Source organism: Harpia harpyja, chromosome Z (assembly GCF_026419915.1).
Source record: "Harpia harpyja isolate bHarHar1 chromosome Z, bHarHar1 primary haplotype, whole genome shotgun sequence".
Taxonomy (NCBI): Eukaryota; Metazoa; Chordata; class Aves; order Accipitriformes; family Accipitridae; genus Harpia; species Harpia harpyja.
This window is the reverse complement of record NC_068969.1, coordinates 6,436,592-6,453,442: the sequence shown is the minus strand read 5'-3', so window position 1 is coordinate 6,453,442 and position 16,851 is coordinate 6,436,592. Positions and strand designations below refer to the sequence as shown.

Here is a 16,851-nt window from a genome sequence, read left to right as displayed (position 1 = left end):
ACACAAATTAATTAATGTGTTGTTAGTATCAATTACTCACCATTACTGGGGAGGACCGGTGAAGGGGCAGGCTCTGATTGCTAATCCCAGGTCCTGATGTTCCCTAATTACAAGTGATTACCCAGGCGGGATGTGGGATAATGGATGCTGGCGTGTGGGGCCGCCCTGGTGTGGGTGCCGCAGCCCCCCAGAATCCTCTCCTCATGCTGGGGGGCAGGACGGGCAGGCAGCTGCCCGCAGGCTCCCTGCCAGCCGGCGGGGGCTGGAAGGCTCGGTGCCTGCCCCGCTCCCCAGGGCTGGGCTGTCGGCGCGGCACGGAGCCCAACTAAGATGCCGCCCGTAATGGGTTGTGGCAGCGCATCCATCTCCGGCTGCCCCGCTCAGATGAATACCCCCGGCTCCGCGGGAGAAGGCTGTGGTTAATAGTGCCATTCATCAAGGGAGGGGAAGGCAGGCGAGTGGTGCTGGTGGCCCCGCTGAGGCTGCGGGCAGGACGTGGTCCCTGCCAGACCCGGCAGCGGAGCAGGGAGGGCCGTGTGCCGCACCGGACCCCGGCGAGGGCAGGAGAGGACCCCAAAGGGGCGTCCCCGGGGCTGTGGTGCCCCTCCAGCACGAAGGGTGCTGCTGCTCCTCCGTGGCTGGGTGGGCAAGCGGGTGGCTAGCCTGGCTGGTGGGCATGGAGCCGGGCTAGCTGGGCTTGGTAGCCCTCCTATGCACCAGCGGCCCCCCCGAAATGGCCTGCCAATCCCACCCCCGCCAATAACCCGCACGGCCGCCTCGGCGGAGAACGATTAATAATTAATGTGGAGCAATCACGGACAATTAACCATAGTAGCAGGGCCACTAATTTTCTGACAAGGAGAGGGGGCAGCTCCCAGTGCGGGCAGGGGCTGCTCCCCTGGGATACAGGGCTCCCTGGGCACATGCCAGAGACCCGCACCCACTTTCCTCTCCATGCCCGAGTTTTTAGGCAGCAACCATGGGCAGGACAGGGCTGCAGCTCCCCCAGCCCCACGGCAGCATGCTAATCAGCACTGGCAAGCCGGCAGGTCTACCTGGGCTAAGGGGAAGCGATTCAATCCCACCTCACTCGGTGTGCAGCTAAATGGCTGCTTGTAGCTATCGCTTAACCACAGCCTGGCGCTGCCTGCTCGTTTCTCTCGCCACCCTCCCGGCTCATGGCTTCCGAGAGCGGGAGCCGAGAACTGCAGCTCAGATACCCCTGCCCGTGTTACTGCGTCCGTTTGCCAATGCCAACCGTGTGTGAAATGAAAAGGGGAGGGACGTGGCTGCTCCCGGCCGCAAAGGGCCGGCGAAGGGACCCCCTCCCCACCCGGCACCCCCTTACCAGGGCCGCCTGCGCACGTCGTAGAGGTCGATCTTATTGGGGGCTCTCCACGGGGTGGCTGCGAGGATAAAGCAGGTGGTGAGTAAGGTGAGGCTGTCCCAGGGTGGGGGACACAGGGGACCCAGCAGAGGGATGCCCAGGGCCGAGGAGGCGGCAGGCTCCGGCTGGGAGCTCACACCAACCGGACTCTGGCACAGTCCAGTTACGTGTGCCAGGCGGCCCCCAGGGCCGGTGCCGGGGGATGCTCGCCCGCATCTCGTGGTGAGAAGGGCCCGGGCTGCCCTTGGCCAGTCCCACCCCGCGGCAACTGCCCCCCGCAACGCACCGGGGTAGTAGCGGGTGACGCCGGTGGCACTGCCGAACACCTGCCAGAGCAGGGAGGGATCCTCCTTCCGATTCTCGATGAAGACGTCCTCCAGCGCCTGCGTCCAGTTTAGCTCGTTGAGGATGACGGTGGCTGCGGGAGACAGAGCCAGCGGGTGGGAGGGTGGGTGGGGGGGAGCAGTGGAGCTGGGGGTGGGCTGGGGGGTGATGGGGACCACAGTGTCCCCACAGTGATGGCAGGGAGGGAGAGGCAGTGTGTCCCCTCTGCCCCTTCCCACGGAGGAGCACTGAGGGGCTTTGCAGCCTCTCCCGCATCCCCCAGCCCCCTCGCTCCCACAGGGCTCCAGCATCAGCCTGATGTCCCTTGTCCCCAAAGACCCGAGCCACCCTCCAGGGCTCCCCCGAGCGCTCATCATCCCCATCCCCTGGCTCTGGGGCAGGGACAGCCACTGCTAGGGATAGCCAGCTTGCCATCTCACCCCCTTCCCAGCAAAACACCCCACTCCTCCCACCACCGTGCCAGCCCCGCTCCCTGGGGACTGCCACCAGCTGGGAAACCAAGGGGTTGTGTCCCTGCGGGGCTGCGTGGAGCCTCCCAGGCCCCGCTCTGCATTCCCGCTGGCCCCCGCACCTGATGCAAAAGCAATTAAGATGCCAGCAAACAGCAGTTTTAAATTATTCAGCTATTAAAGCAAAAGATAAGCTGCCGGCAGCCCCAGCCTGTGATTAATCAAGGGGGGCTGGCGGAGCGCAGGGGGGGCAGCGTGGCAGGTATGGGGCCGGCCAGCCGTCGGGGACGCTGCCTTGGGGACAGTGCGATGTCCTGGCGCTTCCAGGGCCCTTTGGGGCACCCCGATCAGCTGGGAGGCCCCAGCACCCCCCAGCAGCCTGTGCTGGGCCACCCCGGGACCGTGGCGTGGAGGAGCCAGCTGAGCCGCTGCGGGCAGGAGTGGGCAGCTGGCAGCACCCCGAGGCCAAGAGCTGCTCCCTCCTGGGGGACCCTCAATGCATTTTTGGGGTGCAAGAGCTCCCAAGAGCAGCCCGTCTCCTCAGCATTGGGCAGAGCAACCAGTGCGGTGCTGCAGGGAAGCCAGTGTGCATTTGAGGAGTATATTTAGCTCTCCTAAGGCTTCCTCCCACACTTGTCCCTCCTTGAAACGCTGCCGTCACCCGTTCAAGCCTTCGCCATGTACCCGAGGTGCTGGCGGGATGTGGACAGGTTTCACCCAGGGTGAATCACAGATCCCTCCATCCCAGCACCACTGCTGAAGACGACTTCTCCTTCCCTCAGACAGCTGTGCCTTCGAACCACAATTTACTCCATCCATATCTCCCCAGCCATTTCTCAGCACCGTGCCTACACAGGGAGCTGTTATCTGGGCACTGAGGATGACTTCTTGTTTGGATCTGTCACAGGACGTGGTTTTTCCCAGGAGAAGGGGCCGCGAGCAGGCTGCCAGTCTCCTGCCTGCCTGGAGCAGCCCTGGGCAGTGCTGCCAGCCTCGGCCGGGCACCGGGCTGGGCACTGACATGTCCCCAACAGCCCTGGCAGTGTCTGCACCCCCAGGCCCTCGGGGCCTGTCAGCCACACCGGCCTTGTGCCGAATGCGGCTCCTATACCCTCCCTGCACACAAACACAGCCTGTATATCATCCATGAGCACAAACACAGCTCCTAGACCATCCCTGTGAACAAACACAGCCCCCATACCATCCCTGCAAACAAATGCAGCCCCTATACCCTCCCTGCACACAAACGCAGCCCCTCTACATTCCCTATGCGTGGAATGATGAGCTATTGCTCACCAGATAGGTGTCTGTGGTTGGGACAGCTCCTGACCCCCTCAGCTGAGACCAGAGCTGCCAGCCCCCCTGGAGACATTCCCGTCCCTGTCCCCATCTCATTGCTGTCCCCATCAGGGTAAGCCAAGCCCCGCCCTGCCAGCGAGCGATTGCAGATTTAATTAAAAATGGCACAGTAAATAAAACACATATAGGATGTAATTTGTGTGTGTAGTGAGGGGTGACGGCGGAGGGCGTCTCCACAGTGGTTTAATTAGCGTGCCAGGCAGCGATAGTGCCTCTTCGCCGGGTCCCACCGGGGAGATGCTCCCTGCCCGCAGCTCTGCGGGCACCAGCCACGCTCGCTGGTGTCCCCAGCAGGAGAGGACACATGGGTGGCCCCGCGCCCGCACCCCAAACCCGCTCTCCGGGGTGCAGCAGCTGAGCACCCTGCCCTGCACCCCAGCTTTTTGGAGCACGCCAGTGTGGCCAGACATGGTCTGATCCCTGTGCCCATGCGCTGCTGTGCCCGTGGCTGCAGCCCCTTTCCCTGGCTAGGAAGGGACTTTGGGAGGGTGTCCCCCCATTGCGACCCCTCACCACCCCGTCCCCTCTCCAGCATCCCTCTCCAAGCACCCATGAGTCCCTGAGAGCATGTTAATCTCCAATTTGCTCTTGTCCCATGGCCGAATGGGGTGATTTATGTGGCCGTGGCAGGCCATCAGCCATGGCATCGGCTAGCGAGCAGGGGTGAGGAATAATGAGTATCTCATCCCATGCAGCCCACCCCACTTGCATGATGTGCTTCATTAGCTGCCTGGCCTGCGTTAGCTGGGTAATAAAACTAATTGCAAATTTCTAATCTGCTGCTGCCGCTGCGGTGAAATCGTCACGCTGATACGGCTCTGAGCACGGCCGTGCCAGTAACGAGCCCGTGTACCCGGAAAGTGCCGCTCAGGGCAGGAACATGAGCTCAGCCCCCGTCACCACCGTGACTACCCGGGACCCCTCGGCAAATGCCACCGAAACAAGGGAGTGCAGGGACAGTGCTGTCCTCGGCGGTGCGGGGAGACAAGGGGTGCCCTCCAACAGCAGGGTCTGGGGGTGGGTGCGGGATGTGGACCCTGGGTGCTGGAGGATGATCTCCGACTGGGAGTGGTCCCCAGCTCGGTGCAGAGCAGCCACTAGAGGGAAATGGAGACCGACTGTCACCATGTGCCACCGCAGCAGGGCGAGGTAGCAGAGAGCTCTGGAAGCTCAGGGACTGTGTCACCTCCCGGCGGGGACCGAAAGCTGGTGTGGCACATCCTATCCTATCCATCCATCCTCCTGTCTGGAGCAGCCCACTCCCTCCGGCAGCCGCAGGGGCACGGCCGCGGGGCTGACACCCCCTGCACGCTCCCGGCAGCAGGGACTGCCCCGGGGTGGCATCGCACTGTCCTGCAATCACCCTCGGCTGCGTTCCTGCAGGACTTCAGCTACTTTTTCTCCCTTTTCATAACCTCAGCCCCAAGCAGCCCGAAGCCAGTGAGGAAGCATCCTTGCTTCACCCTCTCCCACCACCCAGCCCCGTCTCGCTCCCTTCTATGAGCAGGGAGTTGCCGCCTCTGTAGTTGCTCCTGCACAGAGCTTCTCCGTTCCTCTGATCGTCTCCGGCACCCGCTTTGAACTTCCTCAAGCTTTGCTGAGCTCTTCTACAGGGAGGATCACAGCTGTGTGGGCGCAGCTGAACTTTACCCTGTGCCGTAATTACCATTTCTCCTTTGCTCTCCATCCCTTCCTAATAACCCCTAACCCCTGATTTGCCCCTTGGGCTGGTGCTGAGCTCTTGAGCATCCCTGGGGAGGGACATGTTGTCACCTCTGTCCTGACATGGTGACTCTGCCTCTTCTCGGTGCCTGCCCGGCTGGGAGCCAGCCTGCCCTGGCAGCGAGACCCAGTCGGGGCACCCCGGGGTGATGGTCCCCGGGGCTGCGGCACCCCGAGCAGGAGAGGCAGAGGCTGAGCCTGGCCTGGCAGCGCAGAGCAGAGCAGGTGAGGAGGGGCACTCACAGCCTTTGTAGATGTCCGTGGGGATCTGCACGGCAGCATACGAATAGTTAACCTTGGTCTTGAAGTTGGCGTCATCAGTGAACTCCAGCTTCAAGGAGCTGGACTTCTCCCGCTCGATCTCTTCTCCATCGGGATCATCCTGGGGAAGGAGCAGAGCGCATGGGGTCACCGGGGGGTGCCAGCCCTGCATGCACGCCAGGAATGCCACCACCCAAAGCCCATCACCAAATATCCCCTTGCGGACACCGACAATGCTGGCTTTCGTGCCAGATGTGGCCCGCAGCCTGTGCTAGCACCGGTGGCACAGGGGAGCGGGTGTCGGGAGCGAGTGGACACGAAGATGAGCACCGGTTACCTTTGCCTCTCTGGCTTTGGTAGCACGGCAGGTATTACATCAGACAAAAAAAAACCCCAAATAAAAAAAAAAACCTTGAAAATCAATTAGCAGCAAAAGGCAACTATCAAAGAACAAATTAAAACGGAGTGCAGCTTAACGCTCTGTCAATAAGCAATGCAAACAATATTTAATTATGGTGGAGAGACGGTGAATTCCCCACTGCTGGTGCTGGAACGCGCTCCCTCGCCTTCCCAGCCCTCCTCTCCCTTCCCAGGGAGAAGTATGGCACCGGGGGTAAAACCCCTCCGGCAAGGCAGGGCAGGGCTGAGCCAGTGCAGGCAGGACGGTCGGGTGGTTGCAGGCAGGGTGACAGGGTCGGAGCTGAGGCGCAGGGTCACACGGGAAGCGGGAGAAAGGGGGTGGCCTTGCTACAGAGCTGGGGAAATCGCCTCCACCATCCCGCCGGGAGCAAAGAAATCCGGGAGAAGGTGCTGGCTCCGAGCTGCTACATCCCTGCCACGGGCCCAGCGGATGCAGAAGGCTGTTTGCAGCCGGCTGTGAGATGCTCAGGGTGGGGAGGAGGAGGAGGAGGAGGAGGATGCAGCACCTGCCCTTTGTGCCCCCGGCTCTACATCTCCGCTGAAGAGGGGCAGAGACGCAGAGCTGCCTGCCTCATCCGCGGGCAGCGACAGGCAATGCAAGGGCAAGGACATGCCAAGCCCAAGCTGGGGCACGGGACGGCTCCAGCCACCTTCCCCTGGTCCCTGGCTGTGGGAGCAAAAGGGGCAGGGCTGGGTGCGGCAGAGCAGGAGCGGATCTGGCTGCCGGCGAGGGAGCAAATTCCCCCCACGAAGCAGCTCGGTGCCTCTCCCTTTGTGCCTCCCCCCGAGTGAAGTGCCTATCTCGGAGCCCGCGTAAGGCCATCTGATTGTGGTAGCAGAGATCAGCCCTGCAGAAAGGACAGCGGACGTGACTGGAAGTGTGAGCAGCTCCAGGCAGGGCTTGCGTGGGGACGGCTGCCTGGAGGGATGCCCCACACCGCCCCGTGGCAAAGCACCCCGGCACCAGCGGGGCCGAGGGGTAGGGAACAGTCCCATCCTGCTGTCCTTGATGGGCCCATGCAAGCAGCATTCCCACCGGCCAGGCTCCTCTTGACAAAACCCAGGGGACAAAAGAGCTGAATTTCTCATGGGAAAAGCCATATATTTAAAGGAAAATGATGTGTAGGGGAAATAAGCTACGAAGCTCGTTTAAAACCCACCCTGGCCTCCTCCCTGTTTCCCCTCCGCAGATGATGTGGAGCGATGCCACCTCCCCTGCGCCAGCTCCGGCCAGCCACTGAGGCGGTGACATTCCCCTGACATTGCGCGGGGTGGCCAAACCATTCGCCACAGCTCGGGAGAATAACAGGATTGATATGCAAGGTTTGGGCTTTAATTCCAGCCAATGGATTGCGAGTGTAAACACGCTGCCGAGCCGATCCTGACGTGGGGGCTCCAGCTGCCCAGAAAGCTGCTGAACTCAACTACAGCCGCAGCAGCCAAGTGGGAGTTGGGCAGGGACCATCCCCACCTCCCCTGAGCAACATCGCCAAGATCAAAATCCAGATTACCCTCTCATTTTCATGTAGATCTGAAGAAAAGGCACAAATCCTACTGCTGGGCCCCCTGCAAAGCCGCAATGCCACAGCAGAGCCAGCAACCTGGCTGCATGCCCATAGCAGCCAGGTCGTGGGCTATCTGGAGAGCGGATCCGGCCCCAAACTTGCCATTAATGTGGGACTCAGGTCCCTGGGGGCAAGCGGTTGCACACATAATAGTTCATCCCTACCGACCCCTCCGAGTACCAGACAGTGATTTAGAGGTGTCTGCTGAAAACAGGCTTTAGATGGGATACAGCTGTGGCCCCGAGGGTACCTGCAGCACCAAAACCTCTGCTTTGATACTAGAACCCTTTTTTAAGGAGCCCAGCAGAGTCCTGGTGTCACTTCCCCATCCCTCCCCATCTCAAATCATTGGGGCACCCTGTCTGGGTCCAGCCCATCTGCTGTCCCCCGCTGCAGCCAGGAAAATCCAACCCTCCTTATTTCCCCCACACTGGCATGGTTATTCTGCACTTCACCAGAGCTGGAACTACTGTATATAATTACTGCTCCTCTGTTTATCATTATTCCGTTATATCACCCACTTCTGAGGGGCTAATTTGTATTCTGCCAGGTTCGGCGCTGTCTGGCTGCTCTCATTCATGTAGCTGTAAAGAGGCATATGTATAGATCTCAGAGACAAATATACAGCTAGCTATACGTAGGACACTTCATGCATCACTGACACCTATACGGCAAACAGACCCACGGAAAGAGCTGATGTTATCCAAGCTACGTTTATCCTTTATCCGTAAATCTCCTGACCTCAACCGAGTTATTCCTGTTTAAGCCGGGCTGAATTTTGCCCCTGAAATGGGGTCATTTCCACGCGGATGAAAGCAGGCAAAGCCATCACCAGCCCAGGCAGGGATGCTAGGCTGGGGCTACAGGTTGCCACCTTGGGAAGGCTGGAGGAAGAAATTCTGCATTAAATTTATATTAGAGCAAAGGAGAAGATGATTCAAGTTCTCCTGGATTTACACCAGTTTTACTGCGAGCATCTCGGCAGGCCCCCAGCCAGATTTTGCAGCATTTCTCATCATTACATTTCAAAAGAACTTGGAAACATCTATTTTTCTGTTACAGTATGTACAACGTAACACAAATAGATGCTACAGTTTGAATATATTATTTGCTACACACCATTAGAAATCAACTCCATGGCAATATATCAATATTATACATATTTATTGCTTCAGCGAGAAGTCATCACGCGCCAAGAGCTTTTGCCATCTTCAGTGCTTTAGCAGCTGGGTTGCCAGTCAAATGTTTTCTCCTGAGCCTCCCAAAACGACAGACAGGGGGCAAAACCCAGAGATGCCCCAACACCCAGTGAGCACCAGTGGCACCACCCAACAGCTTTACTGGAGGCTACCACGCTCTCGGCAAGTACCTGCCCACCATCACATCCAGTCTGGTGCTGGCTGAAGAGAGCCAGCCTGCCCATGGGCGCAAGGACTATTGAGGGGTGCCCACCAGCGATGGGGTTTGGAGCTGCGGATCGAGCCGGGGATGTGACCTGGCACAGCAGCGATGCCTTGGCCAGGCAGCTCCTGCGGATGCAGACACCCCCGTTCATTGCTCATCTCCATGGGAACGAGCCATCACAGCTAATGATGACTGCTTAAATGGCAGCACTGATGACAAACACGGGGCTGATCCGGCTAGCGGCGCAGGCGGCTGCTCCGGGATGCCAGCTGGGGTTTCGCAGCTCTGGACAAGCCGGGTAGCCACGGCCTTTCCCCGCGGTGCTCCACCGGTACCCCCGGCACCAACAGAGCTCCTGCGAGCTGCAGCAGCCCGACAGCATCCCTGCATCCCACGTCCTGCCCCACATATGCCCGATCAAGAATGTATCTCACTGAGATCCCAACACATCCTTTTAAATTTCCCAGGGGCACCCATCCATGTTAAGTCTGGAAAAGCCAGCGAAATATTCATATCAACACGCCATGATTACTACTAATAATGAATATAAATGCCAGCCCCCGGCACGTGGCTGAGAAACGCCAGGCCCGTGCAAAAGGGCCCTTCTCCTTCTTAAATATCTCAGCTTTTCCTGAAATGCGGCAATTTAATGCCAGGGAGGGAGACGGTGTGTTCTCCAGCCACATTCCTGCTTTTATAGCAGCCCAGGTTATAAATAACAATCAGCCTCTCCCGCCAGCCTGCTCCCCTATCCCCCTTAGCTTTTTTTAATCTTTGCCAAAGGTACTGTTTAGAGATCTTTCTAGACCATTTATTTTTAAATTACCAGCCAGAGGAGAGAAGAAGGGAAAAAAAAAAGAAAAAGAAAAAAGGCAAAAGAAAGAAACTTCTGGGGCTGATAGCTTATCGGGAGGAAATCCAAATGTCACATTAGTTGAGAAAGTTGGAAGATTAAATTTTCCAACACCCTTCATCTGCTGCTGACATTTAGGGGGTTTCTTTTCCCTCCTCCCTCTCCTCGCTGCGTCTCCTGAGCGGGGCGAGCAGCGAGCAGGCAGCCCCTGCCTGCAGCCCCTGCCTGCGGCCGGGACCGGCGCCACGCTCTCCCCTGCCTCCCCTGCACTGGAGGGTGCTGAGGCTGGCACAGAGCCCCCCACCACCAGCCCCGCACTCTCAGCCCTCCCCGGGGACCTTCAGCAGGTGGGGGGGTGCCAGAGGGCTGACCCTGGGGTGAGGATACCTTGACGGAGCTGTGCTGCTTTCCACCAGAGAACGGTACATCCCAGGGGATTTTGGCCTCAGCTGTGACTTAAGCATCATCCCCTGCCGTAAACGCAATACTGAAGATGGAAAATTACTTTATTTCTGCGTTGTTTTGCCTGTGACACCCAACCGAGAGCGTCTGCTGATTTGAACGCTTCTCCCCAGATAAACCCCATAGCCTTGCTAGCGGGGAAAGGGGAAAACTTCTCCGCTTCTGCAAACGTTTTGAGAGCCTTGGGGACCCTCAGGAAAATTTTCTGATGTTCCCATTTGTTAAAAACCACTTGGAAATCCAAAATCTGTTTAGGAAGATAGTGGAGCTGAGGTGCAAGCAAAATGAATAGGAAGCTCATTTCTTTCACTGTAGTTAAAGCCTGTGTAAAGCTTGTGAATAAGCCCCAGTTACGTTGAATAGGCATTGTCCATCAGAACTGACTCCATTTCAGCTAGATCCTTCTCAATTTAAATATAAAAATTGAAGCTAAATAAAGAAAAGACAGAAAGAGCGTTATTTAGTTCCATTCAGATCTTCTGGTATCTTCTCCCTACTTTTTTATTTCAGCATCACCTTCTTTCTCTTCATTATTTTTGCTGGAATTAAATTTGCTGGGATTTCACCGGGAAGCAGCAATGGCATTGATGGGGAAGCGCCCTCCCTGCTGAACCCACAAACCTCAGCAAGAGGACACCCCCAATTTTGCTTGATTTTTCCCCAGAGGGGGACTGAAGTCAGTGTGGCTGATCATGGATTTGCAGAGCTGTTCCTCCCCGATGACACGCCACCTCCCTTGGGGAAGGGCTGGGGACCAGGGAGCCGAGCCCTGCTGTCCTCAGGGACACTGCACCATGCTGCAGTGCGCGGTTTCTTCCCGGTGCCCCGTGCGCCAGAAGGGCTGGGCGGGCAGAGCTCCGAGGTTGAGATGCCTCCTGTTTCCTAATCCTGCCTAATGTGACCAGGATGCTCTCCTCACTTGCAGAAACGGCTAATCCCAAAGCTAACAGCCAGGAGCTGCCAGCTTGGATCACCGCTGCCGACACCGGCTGGGTGTGGGCAGCTGGGACCAGTCAGGGTAACGCTGGGTACGGGGATGTCCAGCTCCCCTGTCCCCTGCCCCACAGCAGTGATGGCAAAAGCCCTGCCCAGCCCGATGGATCCATCAGTCCTGCTCCTCGGTCCCCCGGGCAGGGAGCTGCCCTGCTCCCTGGGCTGTCTCCTCTTGCTTTGACCGCCAGCCAGTTTTCCCTCCATTTCTACCCAAAATCCACTTTAATGCATTTTAAGCCCGTTAGCTCCATCCTCTCTGGAGCAGCCATGGAGAGCAGGATCCTTCCCTCCCTCCTTTGGCAGCTTCCCCCCGGCTGGGGAAGGACAGGAGACATCCCCTGCTCCAGATGAGAGGGACCCTGAGCAGGGAGACCTGCTCGGGAAAGCAAGAGCCCTCCGCTTCGGTCACAGCATCTGCCCGACCTCTCCGTCCCACCTCCCAGACTCTCCGTGGCTCCGTCTTCCCCTGCCAAGGAGCCCTCCTGCTGTCACCGCCTGGGGACGATGGCACCGGTGGCTTGACAGTAACTGCTTTGCCGGCATCCATCCTCTGCTCCAGCCTGCCCCCAGCTCTGCTCTGGGGCATCACCTCCAAGGAGGGGTGAGAGGAGACCCAGAGCTCTGCACAGAGCGCATCGCCCGAGCTGGTGGGACCCCACCAAGCCCCGATCCTCCCCTCCCCTCTGCATGGCGCCTTCTGAAGGCTTGCAGGGTCACCCAAGCATTATTTTTTGGACGAGGCCATGTAGCTTGCAAGCAGTTTGCTGCCAATGCCACGTGCTGCCGCTCCTCCCATCCCGCTGCCGTACCTGTCTCCTGACGGCACATCTGCCGCCGGCTCTGCTTCGGGGCAAGGACTGGGCCCAGGGCACTGGCACTGGCTGGGGCTGCTCCGAAGCCCCCACCCCGCTCTGCTGGGGGCTCCTGGCCAGCTCCGAGGACACCGTGGCATACCCGCTCCCCAGCAGCACCGCGCCAAGGGCATCACTGACCCGGTGAGCCCCTATTTTGGAAGGATCCCATGGCACGGCACAACGTAGGAGCCAGGTGACCCGTCCCCAGCCAGCAAAGTGGGGTGCCACGGGGCAGCAGCCTTTGCCAGCGGAGCGCCCTGCACCCACGGCACGGCACCTGAGTGCCACCACTGTCACTGCACGGAGGAGCTGGCAAATGCCAGCTCCCTCGGGAGCGCCGGGAGAACGGAGCTGTTGGGTCTGTATTTAAAGCACTGATTGCCAGAAATCACAGGACGGCTGTGCTGGAAGGGGGGCAGAGAATTAGATACAGCCTCTAATTAAAGGTTTGCTCTTCATTTGAATTTCAGATGCCAGCTTTAATTTTAGAAACTTTTGCAGGCAGCAGAGCGACCTGCCCCCCCCTGCCTGCTGCCAGGCCTGGTGCTGGCAGACAGATGCCACCACAGCTCGGCTTGGGGGGGACAGGGCTGTGCACCAGGCACTCGCTGCCCACCGCAGAATCTTGTTACGCTGGCTGTAGCGAATGCTGTGCCACGCGCCCCAGCCCCGGCAAGGGGCTCAGCCTCGGGACGGGGCAGTGACCGTGCTGGCGGTGCAGCAGGGACGGTACTCACGTATTCGGTGTCAGCCTTGGAGTCGTAGTACTCGATGTCTTCCTCCTGCAGAAAAAAGGGAGAGCTGAGTTAGTGCCGGGCAGGGACAGGGATGGCGGAGGGGTCCTTCCCCCTTACTTGTCCCCTCAGCACCTCCGCCATGCTGCTGGCAGCCACCACATCGCTGGGGACTGAACCCTGCCCGCCCCACGCCATCCCTGGGACATGGTCGGGACCCCACATCCCCCTCATCCGCCCTCCAAGGACCGGCCATCGCCTGCCACGCTTCTCTCCGCTCACGGCTGTTGCCAAGCCGCAGCGCGGGGCCACGCACAGCCTCCGCCATGGCCAAACAGCCCTGTGACGGTGCCACCGGCGTGACTGCGGCCTCTGCGTTGCCACCGGGTGGGAGGCTGCACCGTGTCCCTGTGCCCGGGATGCTTTGGTCATGTTGCAAGCATTGGGAGCCACAGGAGAGCTGGGCACAAGCTCCCCTCCCCGCATGGCAGAAACAGGGAGAAGAGCGTCCTCACTTCCGCAGAGAAATGCACGTTGTTATTTTGGGGTATTTAGAGCCTATTTAGGCAGAAAGGTCTGCTCGGATTCCTCTTCCCTGCGTGTCAGGACGCGAGGCAGCTGATAAAATTCCTAAAGAGGCAATTCGGAGAGCAGCAATGCTGTCACAACAGCGTTTCGTGTGCCATCAGAAGGGGTAATTAAAGGGCACTCGGAGACTCTTCTCTGCGTGCCGGGACGCGAGCGCGATGCAGGCGCACCGGCAGCCGTTGCAGCGCTAACATGTCTGCCACTCAATCAGCCGTCGGCTGCCGCCACGCAAACCAGCCTTCCTCCCCGCGTGCACAGGCAGCGCTTTGGGATGATTTTTGCTGTTCTTCTTTAAGGAGGAAAGCGATCTGGGCCCCGAGCAGAAACCCAGCCAAAACCTTAATGGCGCTCACTGCATCCCCGTCCTCCCCGCTCCTGCTCTGCTGCTGCCACTGCGGCACCCAGCCCGGCCACGGGCTTGTGCCGGGGCCGATGCCACCACGATACCCAGCCCAGCCCGGCCATGGGCTGATGCCGGTGGCACCGTGACACCCAGCCCAGCCTGGTCACGGGCTCATGCCAGGGAAAGGCACCAGGAGGTCCGAGCAGCTTGCCAGGCAGCCGACACCACCCGCTCCACCGTCCTGGCCCCACTGGGAGCTGGCACTCACTAACCCCTCGCCAGCATTACCCTCCAGCCACAAACCTGCTCCCTAGAGCGGTTTGCTGCTGCTTCTCCAGGCTGTTAAGACACAAGACCACCAAGAGGTGGCAAAGCCCCCGGAGCGGGGATGCTGCTCTCTCGGGAGCACTGGTGGCAGGGGGACCCTGGCGGGCTGCGTGGCCAATGTCCCCCTGGGATGGGGATTGCAAAGGGCAGTTTCAGCATCCTCCTGGGCAGACGGGCCAGTGCCTCCCATGGGCTCTGCGACTCTAATCACAGCGATAAGGCAGCACCGAGAGGGGAAAGTGAAAAAAACAATCAACGCAGCATCTTCCAATTTCTGCTATTAAAAAGCCTAGTCATTAAGGGAATGTACTTATTAATTATCTGTGATTTGTTGTGAAATGCTGAGGGGGTTACAACAACAAGAAAAGGAAAAAAAAAAATTTCTCTTTGGATGCCCTCCCCGCGCTGCTCCCGGCCCCGCGCACACCCCTGCCCCTCGCCGGCGCTGCCGTCTCCCCAGGTCCGTGGCCATCTGCACTTCCTAATTAAAGGAACCCCCGGGAGACCCGTAACACAAACGAGCTAATTTCATGTTTAATGATCTTTAATCAGAAGTGAGTGTGACTAACAGCAGCCATCCAGAAGGTGCTTTGTTATTCATTTTATCTTTCATCGGCTCCTCTGAAAACCTCGAATCCCCTCCGACACGCGATGGCCCCGCTCCCGCAGTGGGCGAGAGGGTGTGAGGTGATGCTCGGGGAGGAGAGCCAGTCCCCTGGTCTTGCTTTCACCCACTCCAGCGCTCCCACGGCATGGCACGGCACGGCACGGCACGGGTAGCAGACCTCCTGGAGGGACATCTCTCCCACCGGCTTCCCTAGGGATCACAGAGCCCTTGCCATATACTTTTTCAAACCCTGATGATCCCAGGAGCAGCTGGGTGAGATCCCAGCCCCACTCCACACCGTGGCTGAGGTTTGCACACATGAGACAGCACGTGTGGGACAGCCAGCGTCACCGTGGCCCTGGCCCCGTGATGTGTCCCGATGCCAGGCTCCGCTCTCCTTGCCACAACCCCGCTGATGCTGGGGGCGGTTCATGGGGTGCGAGGGAGCCTGTGAGAGCTGGCAGGGCATCCGTGTCCTTGGCACCCGGAGACCGGTGGAGCCAGTGGGAATTTATTCCAGGAATGAGGGACAGAGCCCTCGGAGATGCTCTAGAGAGATGCCGGGGGTGTCCCGAGAGGCAACATGGGGTCCTACAATTTCTTCTCCCTAATATTTGTTTTTTAAACCGCACTCGCCTTCTTCATGTAATCCTCTCTTCCTCCTCCTCCGGTCCATGTCAAACCCAGCACCCAGTCTGTGTAAATAGCACTGATATTTCTAGAGCCTTTCAGAATAAATACCAATAAAGAAAACAAGGGGGTGAAGATGTCGAGGGATTTCAGGGCAAAACATTGCCCCCGTCTCTTGCAAATGAGCCTGCAAAAAGTGCTCACTGGTTTGCATTGAAGGGCTGGGTAGCTGCTCCTTGATGATGTGTTAACCGCTGCCCATTTTCTCTCACCGTAATTGCCAAATGCCATCTGCGTAATAGCACTGCAAGTGCCCTGTCGCTAGCAGATAAGCATGGGATTATTTCAGTCTCCTAAACTCTCAGTGCAAGTTAGGGGGAAACGACTTTGGGAGTTAAGTGCAATTGCAGAGTAATCTGCAAACGCTGCTGAAGCCATTGCCCAGGCTTCTCTGGCAAAGCCACCGAGCAACCACCGTGCCTGCACCAAACCTTCGTGGTTCGGTGTCACTGGGCAGCCCCTTGCCAGGGCTTGACCCATGTGGGACCTCCTGGATGGGGCTCCAGGGATGCTGCATGCCAGAGTCTCCCTGGGACCCTAGGTCCTGCTTGTCCCCCCAAGCTCTCCCTAACAGCACCACGGTCGACTTGTTCACTGATTTTACACCAAAACACCAAGCAAAAAGCTAATTAATGAAACCAGGCTGTGAGCTTCTGGAGAGCTGCAAGCTGGAGCCTTGCCAGCAGCTCAAGGGAGGACCCTGTTTCGGCACGGGTGCTCCCTGACCATGCGGCGGTAGACCAGGTTTGAGCCAAAGGGGGGTTTGACAAGGAGGAGCACGGGGGCGGTCTCAGGTGGGCAGCGAGGGGCACTTCTCCCTGCCACCCCCAGCACAGTCTTCTCCAACAGCACTCAAATAGGTCTTTTTTCGCCTAAAACAATTACAGCAACTAAAAATAACACTAGAAAGGTCAGTGCTCTGCTATCTCGCTGCAGCCTGGAGATGTCAGGACGGAGGGGCGGTGGCCCAAACCTCCAAGTCAGCGGTCTAACGAGGTGGCAATCAAACCACATCACGCACGCAGTTGCCACTGCCCCGAAAAAGCCTTGGAAGGAGCTGTCGGCGGCACATCAGCTCCTTGCTCCAGCCCGTCCAGCTGGAGCATGCACCCAGCAGGGACACAGCAGAGGGGCCATGGCTTGCTCTGCCCCTATAAGCTTTTCTCTAAGATCACCTGAGCTGGCTAATCCTTCTCCCACAGATTTGTTGTCCTCCACAGGATCACTCGCTGTCGTCCTGTAAGGGTCACCCTGCTGATCGCATGCCCTGGGGATGCTGCAGCTCCTCAGGGCGATTTTGCAGGTAGCTCCTGCTGCACTGCATTGATTTTGGTCCATCTCAGCCCTCCAGCTGCGGGTTTCATTTCTCCGAGCGACACAGGTGACCCTCACGGTCAGGAAATCTCTTTCAAGATTTAATTGGCTCTGGAAGAGCCTGCAGTGGTTTGCCTTCCAGGCAGTTAGGAGGAACTCGGAGGGCGGTGAGGA

General features: G+C 58.6%; 1 protein-coding gene across 3 annotated transcripts in view; it reads right to left on the bottom strand.

Moving 5' to 3' along the window:
* Positions 1 to 16,851, bottom strand: part of CACNA2D2 (calcium voltage-gated channel auxiliary subunit alpha2delta 2) — a 226,119-nt gene that overhangs the window by 20,433 nt on the left and 188,835 nt on the right. For all 3 annotated transcript variants that reach the window (XR_008233640.1, XM_052778011.1, XM_052778012.1), the window contains exons 5-8: positions 12,812 to 12,856; positions 5,506 to 5,644; positions 1,674 to 1,805; positions 1,349 to 1,406 (exon numbers count right to left, since the gene is read on the bottom strand). Coding sequence is in view for 2 of the 3 variants with exons in the window: in XM_052778011.1 (XP_052633971.1) it covers positions 1,349 to 1,406; positions 1,674 to 1,805; positions 5,506 to 5,644; positions 12,812 to 12,856 (374 nt within the window). In the remaining variant the exon portion in view is untranslated. The remainder of the gene's footprint in view (positions 1 to 1,348; positions 1,407 to 1,673; positions 1,806 to 5,505; positions 5,645 to 12,811; positions 12,857 to 16,851) is intronic.